Source organism: Acinonyx jubatus, chromosome E4 (genome assembly GCF_027475565.1).
Source record: "Acinonyx jubatus isolate Ajub_Pintada_27869175 chromosome E4, VMU_Ajub_asm_v1.0, whole genome shotgun sequence".
Classification (NCBI taxonomy): Eukaryota; Metazoa; Chordata; class Mammalia; order Carnivora; family Felidae; genus Acinonyx; species Acinonyx jubatus.
The window spans coordinates 29,240,964-29,255,810 of NC_069395.1; the positions used below are offsets into that span (position 1 = coordinate 29,240,964).

Sequence of the window (14,847 nt, forward strand, 5' to 3'; positions counted from 1 at the left end):
GCAGTGGTCTACAGAGCATTCTCTTGGATATTCCAAAGGCACCTCAAATGTCCAGAACTGAACTAGTGATCTTCCCCACAAATCTGACCTTATTCCAGTCTTATCTCACTGAATGGCATCACTATCCCAGTATGCAAGCCAGAAATCTAGGAGTCCTCCTTGATGCCTCCTTCTTTCTCCCTCCACATATCCAGTTCATCACCAAAGCCTGCAAGTTTTGCATATCCTAAATATTTTTGGAATCCACCTACTCCTCTCCATATTCATCATAATTACTCTGATTCAAACTGTTTCCACCTCTTGTTTAGAACACACTAGCTTTCTGACTATTAAGCCAAACAAACTTTTCAAAGTATAACACCCCTTCCTCTACTTCCACTGCTCTTGGGAAACTGGTTATGGGCTTTAAGAAGGTACTTGATTGGGTCCCTTTTTAATTTCTCCAGCTTCATCTAATACCGTATTTTCCAGGGTTCCTCAGACTATCAGACTATAAAGTCTAGAAGGACAAAGCTCATGTTCATCATTACATCTTCAGTTTTTAAAAGAGCGCCTGGGGGGCGCCTGGGGGCTCAGCTAGTTAGGCTTAGGACTCTTGATTTTGGCTCAGGTCATGATCTCATGGTTGTGAGATGGAGCCCCACATCAGGCCTCACTCTGAACATGAAGCCTGCTCGGAATTCTCTCCATGCCCTTCCCCTGATCATGTGCTCTCTCTCCCCAAAACAAAACAAAACAAAACAAAACAAAACAAAACAAAACAAAAACAATAAAAACCAACCAACAAACAAAACCAGTGCCTGGTACATAATAGATGGCCAATAAATATTTATTGAATGAATAAATATATAACAAAAGGTCACCTGGCAAAATACCAAACTGTTGACAGGCAATATCTCTGCGAATAAGATCACCATGATTTACAGTTTTTCTTTACACTTATCTCCACAGGGTATTTTCTAAAGCCAAAGTACAAAATTATATTTAAAGTACTGGTCCTAGGTTCCACTCTACTAGTGTATAGTTAACTGAAAGCTAGATCTTTTGGAAAAACACTAAGTGTTCAACTAAATTGTCAATTGATAAGAAATTAATATTTTAAGGACTCTGGTGTTCAGCATCACTAAACATGGGAGAAATGCAAATCAAAGCCACAAGGAGATAACTACCTCACACTTGTCAGAATGGCTATCATCAAAAAGATAAGAATAATCTTATCTTGGCAAGGATGTGGAGGAAAGGGAACCCTTGTACATTGTTGGTGGGAATGTAAACTGGTACAGCCACTATGGGATGCAGTGTGGCAATTCCTCAAAAAATTAAAAATAGAACTACCATATGGGTCTAGCAATTCTACTTTTGAGTATTTACCTGAAGAAACGGAAACCAGGATCTTGAAGAGAAAATCTGTATTCCTGTGTTCATTGCAGCATTATTCACAATAGCCAAGATACATACATACATACATACATACATATATATATATATATATATATATATATATATGGAAACAGCCTAAATGTCTGTCAATATCAGATCAATGGGTAGAGAGAATGTGATGCATATATACAGTGGGATATTATTCAGCCATGAGAAAGAAGTAAATCCTGCCATTTGCAACAACACTGATGTACCGTGAGGGCATTATGCTAAGTAAATAAGTCAGACAAAGAAAGACAAATTCTGTATGATTTCACTTATCTGTAGATTCTAAAAAACCTAAACTCGGAAACAGAGAGTAGAGTGGTATTTACCAGGGACTGGGCGGTTGGGGAAATGGGGAAATTTTGGTCAAAGGGTAAAAACTTCCAACTCTAAGTGAATAACTGGGAATCTAATGATTATAGTTAATGATACTATATTGTATACTCAAAAGTTGCTGAAAGAGTAGATCACCACAAAAAAGAAATGGTAATTATGTTACGTGGTGGAGGTGTTAACTAATCCTCAGCGGTAATCATTTTGCACACTTTAAACTTATACAATATTGTATGTATGTCAATTATATTCAATAAAACTCAGGGGAAAAAATACTTTGGTATTTTTTTTGGAAGATACCATGTTTGACCACAAGATGTCAGCATAGTAAGAGACAGTTTTCCCAGTAACTAGAGCTTAAAAAAAATCATTTCTTTCTGGATTTATGATAATTAAACAGCAATAAATCTGTTACCATATTCCAGGCATGATACCAAATTAATTTCACTTAAAAGCTTTTCTTTCCTTTTAGTTAAGACAGACAACTGTAGGGGCGCCTGGGTGGCTCAGTCGGTTAAGCGGCCAACTTCGGCTCGGGTCATGATCTCACGGTCCGTGAGTTCGAGCCCCGCGTCGGGCTCTGTGCTGACAGCTGAGAGCCTGGAGCCTGTTTCAGATTCTGTGTCTCCCTCTCCCTGACCCTCTCCCGTTCATGCTCTCTCTCTGTCTCAAAAATAAAATAAACGTTAAAAAAAAATTTTAAAAAAAAAGACAACTGTATATTAACATTCTTAAACAATGTAAATAATGCTAAAAAATTAAGATACAAAAAACACAGAATTTAAATTATGCTTTAACTACTCTCCCCTAAATTCTAATCACACTCAGAAGAAATCACTGTTAACAGTTTTGTGTTTATCTTTCTAATTGACCTTTTTCCATGCATTGATTTGCATACAAATACAAAAAAAATTGTTTTTAATATATAAATTACATCATACTATGTTTGGTACTTTAATAACATCTTGGAGGGCTTTCTGAATCAATAAAAAATACCTACACCTCCTTCCTTTTAACCAGCTCGGCTATATGACAAAATATTTTAATTATGTCCTTCCTAAGATGAATTGTTTCTAAATATTCACCATAAACAATCCTCATACATGACTTCTGTGCATTTCAAATTTGATTAGACAATGGCACACTGGTGTCTAAAAGGACCATACCAGTTTATACATCCACCAAGAGGGGAAGAGAGTGCTCACTCCCTTTATTCTCATAAACACTTGTTATTAAAGTTAACCAAGTAACAAGGTGCCCAGTATCATAGACCAAGCAATCCCTTAAAGGTTTGAAGTCTTCAAATATTCAATGGAAGTCAAAGTTGTGATTCTAATAATTTACCAAAGAATACGGAAAGTGACCAAAGCCTTCTCTGCGGTTACTTTTTTTTTTTTTTTAAGCCCCTTTATTTTACCCATCCTTCCACCTACCTTCCCTCTGGCAACCACTAGTTTGTTCTCTGTATCTAAGAGTCTGGGGGTTTTTTGTCTCTTTTTTTCTTTGTTCATTTGTTTTGTTTCTTAACTTCCACATATGAGTGAGGCCATACGGTACTTGTGTTTCTCTTTTTTATTTCATTTAGCACTATACCCTCTGGGTCTATCCATGTTATTGCAAATGGCAAGATCTCATTAATTTTTATGGCTGAGTAACGTGTGTGTGTGTGTGTGTGTGTGTGTGTGTGTGTGTGTGTACACACCTCATCTTTATCCAGTCATCTATCGACAGACATTTGGGCTGCTTCCAAATCTTGGCTATTGTAAATAATGCTGCAATAAATATAAGGTGCATATTTCTTTTTGGATTGGGGTTTTCATTTTCTTTTTTAACAATTTTTTTTAATACAGAGAGAGACAGAGCGTGAGTGGGGATGGGGCAGAGAGGGAGGGAGACACAGAATCCGAAGCAGGCTCCAGGCTCTGAGCTGTCAGCACAGAGCCCGACACGGGGCTCGAACTCACGAACTGTGAGATCATGACCTGAGCTGAAGTTGGACGCTCAACCGACTGAGCCACCAAAGGTGCCCCTTAACAATTTTTTTTAATGTTTATTTTCGAGAGACAGAGAGAGACAGAACATGAGCTGGGGAGGGGCAGAGAGAGGGGGAGACACAGAATCTGAAGCAGACTCCAGGCTCTGGGCTGTCAGCACAGAGCCTGATGTGGGGCTCAAACCCATGAACCGTGAGATAATGACCTGAGCCGAAGTCGGATGCTCAACCGACTGAGCCACCCAGGCGCCCCAGAGTGTTTTCATTTTCTTTGGTTAAATACCCAGTAGTGGAATTACTGAATCGTATGGTAGATCTATTGTTTGAGGAACCTCTATACTGTTTTCCACTGTGGCTGCAATTTGCATTCCCACCGACAGTGCACAAGGGTTCCATTTCCTCCACATTCTCTCCAACACTTATTTCTTGTCTTTTTGATTCTAGCCAGGTGTATCTGTCAGTTATATATTTTAAATATGCCTGATGTAAGAAAATGTCTTTATATCTGGATCATGCCCAAGTTGATTTAAACATCAGGGCTACATGTTATTTGTTGGCAGTCCAAGGTAAACAACTTAAACAAATGTTCTTGATCTTATGTCACCATGTATTTAATGATATGATTTCTTTTCTTTGTGATTACAGGGGTAGTATTTAAATTTTTTAACAGACAAGTTTAAGAAAAGGCATTAACAAAATATATATGGAAATAGTTATTCCCCAACTTCCATTTTGATCAAAATAAATTAACGTTTCTATTCTGATGCATCAGATAGTGGGGAGTGGGCACTATTTTTGGTCAATAGAAATAGTGGCTTATTTTGGAAATGCCTTTACCATTGGCTCTATCTTCTACCTGTGGTAATCCAGAAATGAGTGAAAGAAAAAATAGGTATCAGAGAATAAGAATTTAAAGAACCCCAAGGCACTAATCTTATGGTAAGAGGGGTCCATTAGCAGTTTCTGTTACGGCTGACGCTGTGATTGGAATGATAAAAAAGCTGTTCCTCTCAGCCAGACTTAAAAAAATCTATTATCAGATGATTTATTCCTAAAATCCTGAAACAGAAGTGGTCAATTTAGGTCTATAAAAGACATAGAAGAACTTTGTAGCTATGGGCTGCTGGGAATAATGAGGTATTGTGTCACATCATGAAATTCTGGGACAAGTGGCTGCTTTTTAACTCACTTAGAAGCAGTTATGCCTGACACACATCTCTCTTCACTACTACAAAGCAAGTTCCACCGGAACAGGGATCTTTGTTTTGTCCACTTAATTATCCCAAGTACCCAGAATACTACTAGGTGCTCACTAAATAGTTCTTGAAAGAATGGCTGTAAGCAGTGGCCTGAGACTCACAGGCAGTGTGTGTATGGTATTCTGAAGCAAAGCACACACTTATGAAATTGAAGTCCTTTTTAAAAGGTTCACTTCCAGACTATTTTCACATTTCCTTCCCTTCTTTCTTTCCCTAGGTTTTGTCTCAAGTCCTGGGACCTGAACGATTCCTTCTTCTGGACATATTCCATGGTCCTGTTGGGCGGTGAGAGTGACCAGAACCTCCTTTATGCTCCCTCCTTTATGCTGTACTGGCATCTACCTAAGACTCAGAAACATGTAGTGGCTTATCCTCCATTGTGCTAACATTAGGGCAATAGATCAATTTTGTACTATAACTTTAAGTTTAGCTTTATATTGTAAAAGAAACCTATAGCTAACAGTGTATTTAAACACACACACACACAGAGAGACATAAAATAAGCAGAAAAATAAAACTTTTTTCAAAAGCTCTTTTGACTAATATTACAGTTAATTTCTAACCTTACTATATGCCATTTATATATCTAGTTATATTTTTTTCCAAAAACTTAAAGCAAAACACCCAAAAAACCCAAGAACAAATTACCTTTATGGATGAAGCAGCATACAGCATGTCTTCCAGGGTAAAATGGCAACACTGGTTCAAATATTCTTGGCAAAATTCTTGAATCAGCTGCAGATTATACAGGCTATCGGCCAAAGACATGGTTTCTTTCAAACAAATATCTTCAAATAGGAAAAGAGCAAGGTGATGACTTGGGGCTAATTTGATAATATACATTTCATATTCATTTTGTAACTAGTGGCTTAGAACAAACACACAATTACGTGGAATCTGGTTTACACACTCATACAAACACAGTGGTCACTCCACAAAGAGACTTAGCACTACCACACCTACTCAACTATCTTCCTCAGGGTGATACGTAAGAAGGTTCTTTAAGAGCCTTCGTTACTTACTAAATACTGTTACTGTTGTCTTAATATCTGTTACCATCTTTCTGTAGTCCAGCAAGATTTCACTGGAACACTTACCCTCTAATCTGACCACACCGGGACAATAAAAATGAATAAGAGCAGCTAAAGCACAGCCATCTGTACCATCTTTCAACAAATTTTCTACCAATGGAATGCAAGGCAATTGCTTGAGCAATGTTTGCTCCTTCCTATAACGAGCCTACAATAAAAAAAAAAAAAAAGAGAGAGAGAGATGAAAATCAGTAACTAGCAGCCAAGATACAGGAAAAAAAACCAGTATTGTAGATTATATCAGTAATACAAATCCAGAGAAATAAAAACTACTCACCAACATCCTTCTTTTCTAAATAATACCAAATATTACCAAAGTAAAATACAGAGCAACAGCATTATAGTTCCAAAGTACTTAATATAACATGATATTGCCCATTTATATGAAATGACATTTAGCCTAAACATTTAAATATAAAAGCATCACAAAATAGATTCTGAACACTTTGTATCCAAATTGTCAGTTCTGTCCTTTTGCAGATAATAAAATGCATTTATTTTAATGCTAGAATTTAGACCACAAGTTATTTTATGGGAAGAGCAAGAGTGCCACTTGAGCAGAATTGTAAGAATTTTCAAAATTGGGGAGCAGGTCTAAGAATATGATACTATTCCTACAGGAAATTTGGCAATAAGAAATATCACTTTGAGGAACTGGAATATCACCAAGATATTCTGGCTTGGTATCTGAATGTTAAGATAACATAAATGAAGTGTAGTAACTGTGGAACTGAAAAAACCCTCCCAAGTGAGGTTTTCTTCAATGACAGAGCAAATGTAAGGATTTCTGTTCCCCCTCAGAAAAACAGAAGAAATCTTTGTTTTCCAAAGAGTGCCTGGTGTGACCAGATACAACTTTACAAGAGTTTTCTAAAAACCGAGATGTGCTATAGAACTCAGTGGTGACAAGAACAAGCCCTTGAGTCAGATGACCTAGGTTCAAATCCTGTTTCTGACATTTACTGGCTCTGTGATCTTGGACAAATCATTTAAACTCTCATTTCTCAGTTTCCCCATAGGTAAAATGGGGATAATAATAGTACCTATTTCACAGGATCACTGAAGGAGGAAGTACGGTGACGCCCGTAAAGTGCCACGCACACTGCTGGGCACATAGCCAGCAATCACGAAAGGCTGGCCTGCTACTAGCTATTAGCTCTCCTAAAGCCAAGAGAATAATGCTGATGACTTGAGGATGCATACCGAAGTACTTTATTAGGAAAATGTATGATTATATTGGTTACTGATATTTTAAGTTTTTTAAAAAGTAACCAAAACTAATTTTTCTTCTAACTCCATCTGAACTGGTCATCTCTACATTTTATAATTCAAATATAATTATGAAATAAAATACTTTTGTGAGAATAAGAACAGAAAAATAATTTACTGAAAAAGAATATTTACTATTAGGTGGTGAAGTGATATCCCTCAGCAAAGTATATGCATTAATGAAGAATTATTTATTCCTATTTCTGTCTACCCAAGATTCATGGAACATTTTTTCCTTTTGAAGATTTTCAGAGAGCTTGTTCTTTTTAATCAGTGCACACCAGGCATCCACACTGAATGGTATGTTCCAAACTCAGAGTACCTATATTCAGAAAAAATTTACATACATGCATTATATAAATTCTTCAATGGATTACTGATTTTAATATCCTTAGAAAACTCCCTTACTCTGCTGCTAGTAGACAGTTTAAAATTCAACCATGAAAAAAGAGGAGAGAGGAGGTGAAGGGAGAGGAGAGAAAGAAAGAAGAAATCAACCAGTAGCATCTTCTAGCCTTAAGCCACCCTTCTCACATTTGGTAAGTAAGCCACAGTTCCAGATCCCTACACCCCTTTCTCTGGCCAGCTAGAAACAAAATAGTCTCCCTCTCAGAAATCCTCCAAACTGGCTGGGCTCATTCCCAAACTTCCCAGATCTCTAGGAGTAGCTTGTTTTCAGCCTACAGTCTGAACTGGACTGAGTCGAGCGCTCAGGGTCATGAAACAAAGAACTGAATTGTGTAACTTGTCCTACTGCTTGCTGCCAAGTAGCACTTCTGTACAAGGCACACACACAAAGCCTTGTGAGGCTTTAGCACTAAATGCCAATGGTTTAGAATAGACTATCAGGGATTTATGAGTGGTATGCTAAAACATTTTCCTGAAGCTTATATCCTAGAAGATGTATCAGGTAAATCAACTTAATCCTCAAGTCCTGTACAACTCCCATTTGCAGTTCATGAGAATTATAGAGTCTTTTGCACTTTATCTTACTATATGGCTTTATAAAGTTACTGCATGGAGACATTCTGTATTCTTTCTACAAACTGAGAAATTTAGCATTTAAAAGGGCATCATATTTTCTCTTTCAACATTATATTGTATTTCTAAGTTATATTTTTATTTCTGAGGGCATAAAATACTTCTTACGTGGTCTATCCACCCAGATTTAATCCTGAAAGAATCACCCTTCAGGTCAAATCAGAACTGAATACAGTTTAGGTCCAATACTGGTAGGACCACAGGGAATATGTCACTTTTTATCAAACAAAAAATGTACCCTACAACTCAGGCTGAAAGTAAATGATTCCTTCAAAAATATTTTAAAATACAAAAAATTTACATATACAATTCATACTCACTTTTCTCCTAAAGTTATTAAAACTAATGAGAATCTCTATCCATACATTTTTTTTACACCTATTTACCGACAGTCTGTAAATATCAGTAGGACTACCAAAATAATGGTTACCTTAAACTATTTTTAAAGCTTCTAATCCAAATTTTGGCCAGATTTTTTTATCTCTTTATTTTACATTATGATCAAATACCATAAAATCCAATCTCTATGCAGCAACTAACAGAATTACAGGAAATGATTATACCAGCAAGACATAAACAATACCATTCTGTAATTACACTTCTGGAGAGCAAGTTGAAGTAGTTGGGCAAACTTACTGGAACCAGTTTCCAAAACCATTTGGAAGGAGACTTCAGAGGAAGCAGCAGGGAAAAAAGGGAAAGCAAAAGGTAAAGGGAAAATTCATCAGAATGGTTTTTAATTAACAAGTGACAGTAAAGTTTCTGAAAGTGGAGTTCCAAGTTATAGTTCTCATAGTATTTTTTAAATGTTAATTAATACTTTAAATATACAGGTTCCTACTAATAAAGACCTCCACCTTCTCCTCCCCTCATCTCCTCTCCCAATACAAAAATTCATTTTTCAGATATTCAGGATATTCTGTATACTTTGGCAGCAAAGAATTTTATTTCTGAGTTCTAGAATCACACATCATATTAAAAAATAAATCCAGGGGCACGTGGGTGGCTCAGTCAGTTAAGCATCTGACTTCTGATTTTGGCTTAGGTCATGATCTCACAGTTCATGAGTTTGAGCCCTGCATCGGGCTCTGTACTGACAGTGCAGAGTCTGCTTGGGATTCTCTCTCCTCCTCCTCCTTCTTCTCTCTCTCTCTCTCTCAGTAAATAAATAAACATTAAAAATAAAATAAAAATAAAAAATAAAACTGTATCACAAAAAGGCAAGTAGAAAGATTCTAGAGCTAGATTTGCAATCATTATCGTTCTTAAACATTAGTAAAGCAAGTCTGATCAGGCAGTGTTTCTTTCCCAAGGGAAAAGAAGAAAGACTGTATCAGTAAATATACGAATAAAGCAAACCGCATTGCAGACTTGAAAAACATAATTTCTTTCAACTATATGACAATTTCATTTAATTAATGGACGGAAGACTAGTTGGCAATTCTTACTAAGATTTTTACAGAGTCTCTAGGGCAAGTAGCTACTTACATGAAGAGAATATAAATGTTATTAATTTTACTATCTGGAGGTAGCCCAAAGAATATAATTTTATTTCTTCAAAATGATAAATACAATAAACCCATAATTTCAGTTAATATGAATTAATAATTTGTGATTGTTTAACTCTGTATTTCCTAGCACAATTTCTAACAGCCCTGAATAAACATTTGTTGAATGAACCAAACTAAATGGGGTCTGAATTAAAATTCATATTCAACTTTTATGTAGAAAGTTTATCCTACAGGGGCTCCTGGCTGGCTCAGTCAGTGTGACTCTTGATCTCGGGATTGTGAGTTCAGGCCCCACACTAGATGTAGAGATTACTTAAAAATAAAATTAAAAAAAAAAGTTTTTCCTACATAAAATTAACTGTAAAAATAAGACTATTTGGAAAATAATATGAATAAAGTATTTTCAAGAACTTCAAGAATCAGAAAAAATGTCATCTCAAGACTCAGAAAAATTCCAACTTTCCATAAAGAGAGAACATGTCCAGTAAGTTTTTCTTATTGCATCAGGAAGAATAACCTTAACAATTTTGTTGCATATATTTTAATCTGTCATTTAACCAGAAGTCTTTGGCAACTACAGTTATGATAACCATAAAAAGGATAAGAGCAGAAGCAAAAAGAAGGAAGCCACTGATAATGTGTCAGGATTCCAACGGATAACAGAAACTTCAAAAACGGGTTTTCTTCTTTTTGAGACTAGAAAAATCCATTATACGGAAACTGATAAAAAGCAATTTATTGCCAATTATTCAAAACAGGAGAGGTGTAAAGGTTCAAGTTACTCCATATATCTTGTAAAATATTCAATGTGACTTTTCACTAATTCAGACTGCTCTGGCTTTCTTCCCACCTCTCCACTGACCTAATTTAGTGATAGTGATCGTATTCAAGGGAACAGGAAAACCATATAGATTGGCTATTTGAAGGAAATATGACTAAAAAAAAAAAGTAAATATACTAAAAGAACAAATAAATATCTATGCTATTCATGGTTATAAACTCATACTTCAATAAGTTCAAATATACAGCAAAATTTCCTTGCTGAAGGACAACTGTATTTCTGAAGTGAATAGCAACTTCCCCTCCTTTTACTTTTCAGAGAACTAGGCAAACAGCAACTTCAAATCCTGTTTTAAGATGTAATTATGAGACCAAAACATTTTAAAAGGCCACAGACAACAAGTGAAAAATTTCTTATTTTTATTAAGTCCTTACTGATGACAGGGGCCAACCTGGGCAGTTCAGATTTTCTGGAATAGTTCCCATTTCCAGCATTCCTTTGCACTGTCTTCAACACACATATGTATGACTCATCGTAAATTCTGATTAGTTGTTTTAGGACTTGCATTAATACTCCCCAAATAGCTCTATGTCATCCTCCGGGTATCTATAACCTCTCTGGGATTTGGGATAATTCCTGAACTTCTTCTAGGTGTTCTCAAGCCACTTTGGGAGGATGCTGGTTTGACCGGGCCTTTCCTGGAGACCTCACAAAGTTGGAATTCTTTAAGGAGTTAGAGCTGTGACCTGTCACCTCACGACTCATGAGACCGAAATGTCTTCTCTTTTGTAGGTCTGAGAGCTATGCTACATTGCCAACAGGAGTGTAAAATGGTACAAACCCCTTGGAGACTTTGGCACTAGCTACCAAGACTACAAATGCATTTACCTTCCAATCTAGCAATCCAAGTCCTAGGGTATTTACCCTGAAAATCCAAGAATACAGAAGGACATTATTCTTTGTAGTATTATTTGTAATTGCAAGATACTAGAAAACACTTAAATGCCCATAGGAAAGTCGTAGAATAAACTATGGTACATACACACAACAGAGTACTGTGCTGCTGCAAAAAAAGGATGAGGAAGGTATCTAGGGACTGTATGGAGTAATTTCCAGGATATACTGTTAATGAACAACACAAATTGCAAAAGATTAAATATATTTTGTTAGAGGAGAAAAAACATATATATATATATATAAAAAACAGTATATATATCTGTTATATATCTGTTACCTATATATAAAACAATATATAATACTGTGATTTTATATATATATATATATATATATATATATATATATATATATATATATATAAACAAAATGAGGATAAAACCAACTGGTTACCTACAAGGGTTAGCAGGGAGTGAGGGGTAGGAAAGAGGTAGAAGAGATACAGGGAGGGAGTAACACCTTTCTGATTATCACTTTTGTCGAGTTTTGACTTTTGGAATTAATATAATTTGGAAATCATATAATGTTCTATATATTCAAAAAACAAAATTAAATCAACAAGGATGGTGCAAAAAAGTCACTACAACTAAATGAAAACAGAAACCAATAAACCCAAATATATTTCAAAGGAATAACCCAAGCAACTTCAGAACACAGTATTTTGACCATATATTATCAATCTAAAGAAAGAAGAATTATATTGTACTACATGAGATGACGGATGTTAACCAATATGCAGTGCCATATGTCAATTATATTTCAATAAAACTGGGAAACATATAAAAGCATTATAAGGGTAAAACAAACCAAAAAAGAAGAAAAAAGAATTGCAAACAAATCTTAAACTCCTTAGTGGGTTTCTTTTTCACATTGGTATACACATAGACTCTGAAACTATCATATACATATTGTAGTATTGAGCAAATTAAAATTAGTACAGTTGACCTTGAACAATACAGGCTTGAAACTGCACAGGTCACTTCCACATGGGTTTTTCTAATAAATACAGTACCATCTTGGAAATGTATTTTCTCTTCCTTATGATTTTCTTAATAACATTTTTTCTCTAGCTTACTTTATCGTAAGTATTCAGTATAAAACACATATAACATACAAAATATTGTGTTAATGAACTGTTCATGTTATCAGTAAGGCTTCCAGTCAAGAGTAGGCTATTAGTGGCCAAATTTCTGGGCAGTCAAAAGTTATAATCTGATTTCTGACTGCATGGGTGGTTGGCACCCCTAAGATCCTGCATTTTTCAAGGGTCAAATGTAAATATCAAAGTATGTCATCTCAAATTACTTACTGTAAAAGTAAAAATAATAACCATGAAGTTAAGAAACCAGACAATATCTTAACCAACTAATGAAAATCAACATCACCTAGTAGGGGCAAATGGGTATCATGTGCCTCTTGATATAATACTGTGAGAAGGACACAACTTATATAGCATTCCAGTCTAAAAAAAACAACCCCTCAATTTAATTATGAGGAAATATCAGAAGAAAACAAATGGAGGGATTTCTTTAAAAATGTCAAGGTCACGAGCAAAAAAGAATAGCTAAAGAACTAGTCCTGTTTAAAGACTATAGATATGACAACTAAATACATGACATGATCTTGTACTGAAAAAAAATTATAATGTACAACTGAATGCAACTGGGACAAGTGACGAAAGTGGAATATAGGCTCTAAGTCTGATCAAAGTATGATACTGACATTAAATCACTTGTACTTTGATTATATAAACAAACAGCCTTGTTCTTAAGAAATACACCTTGAAGTACGAAGGGGTAATGGGATATGATGTGTGCAACCCTCTTTCAAATGTTTCAGAAACATTTACATACATATGTGTTTGTGTATGATGTATATGTGTGTGTGTGTATACACACACATACATACCTGCATACACACACATATAGAGAGAGAAAATTAATGCAGCAAATTTTAGACTGATGAATCTGGGTCAAGAGTATACAGGGTTCTTTTCTATCTTGAAACCTTTCAGAAGTCTGAAATATTTCAAAATAAATGTTCTTAAAAAGCTACATTAAGGGGGCACCCGGGTGGCTCAGTCAGTTAAGCACCTAACTTCAGCTCAGGTCATGATCTCACGGTTCGAGAGTTTGAGCTCCATGTCAAGCTTTGCGCAGACAGCCTGAAGTCTGCTTTGGATTCTGTGTCTCCTCTCTCTCTCTGTCCCTCCTCTGCCCACACTCGTCTCTCTCTCTCTCTCTCTCTCTCTCTCTCTCTCTCTCTCTCTACCTCTCCCTCTCTCTCCCTCTCTCAAAAATAAACATTAAAAAAAATGTTATATTAAGTCTATACCAGTCCAAATCTTTGTTGAGTCTGTATCCAAATGTATCCAACAACACCTATATATCTGTTAAAGAAATCTGTTCTACAATGTTCTTAGGCAAAGATGAAAATCATAGTGCTAGCATACCTAACTCATATTTACATCTCTCTAGGGCAAGCCATCTTTGTAAAATATTGCTTGGAGAAAAAATATCACGGTACCATCTCTGAATTTTAAATATGTTTAAAATGCTAAGTTCCTCATTTAACTATACTAAATAGGTTGATAATACAACAGAGGCACATTCTAGATTGGGAAGTTGCTTTACCAGTAACCACAAGTAAATGACTATGAAAGAAAAATAGTATATTGGCAATAGGTATAAAGAAAGAATCAGCATTGACCACAGAAGTCCACACAAGAATAAACTATGATTATAGAATAGAATCTTAGGGGTAGAATTCCTTAAAAATGATCTAATTTAGGCAGGTGAAGTCTTCAAAATTATTTGACTGAAATAATGGTATGAAAAAGAAACCAGGTAAATAAGTCTAAGAATCAAATCAAATGATGTATCTGAGAATGATGTACTATATTAGAACTTTAAATGTTTTATATATTTATATATGAAATAGGCAACTTCATCAATTACAAAATTATAGGTTACAAATCAATGTTCCCCAAAGCATGCTGCAAATAACAGTAATTCCACAGGATGTTAGTAGAAGTCATTCACAGAAGAGGTCAAAGATTAAATATATTTGAGAAACAGGCTTCTTATGTAGGCCTTCAATGTACTAAAATGGGTTGTAACATTTTTAAAGGGGCACAGACAAGGAAGCATTTCCCAAATGTATTTGACTTTAGACTCTTTCTTCTGGGGTG

General features: G+C 35.5%; 1 protein-coding gene across 9 annotated transcripts in view; it reads right to left on the reverse strand.

The window, feature by feature from the left end:
• The window catches only part of CAMSAP2 (calmodulin regulated spectrin associated protein family member 2), a 111,199-nt gene that overhangs the window by 21,313 nt on the left and 75,039 nt on the right, over positions 1–14,847 (reverse strand). For 5 of the 9 annotated variants that reach the window (XM_027074639.2, XM_015071497.3, XM_015071498.3 and 2 more), the window contains 3 exons: positions 9,048–9,080; positions 6,108–6,249; positions 5,659–5,798 (listed from right to left, as the gene is read on the reverse strand). In XM_027074639.2, the coding sequence (XP_026930440.1) occupies positions 5,659–5,798; positions 6,108–6,249; positions 9,048–9,080 (315 nt within the window). The other 4 variants (XM_015071501.3, XM_015071502.3, XM_015071503.3 and 1 more) reach the window with 2 other exon arrangements.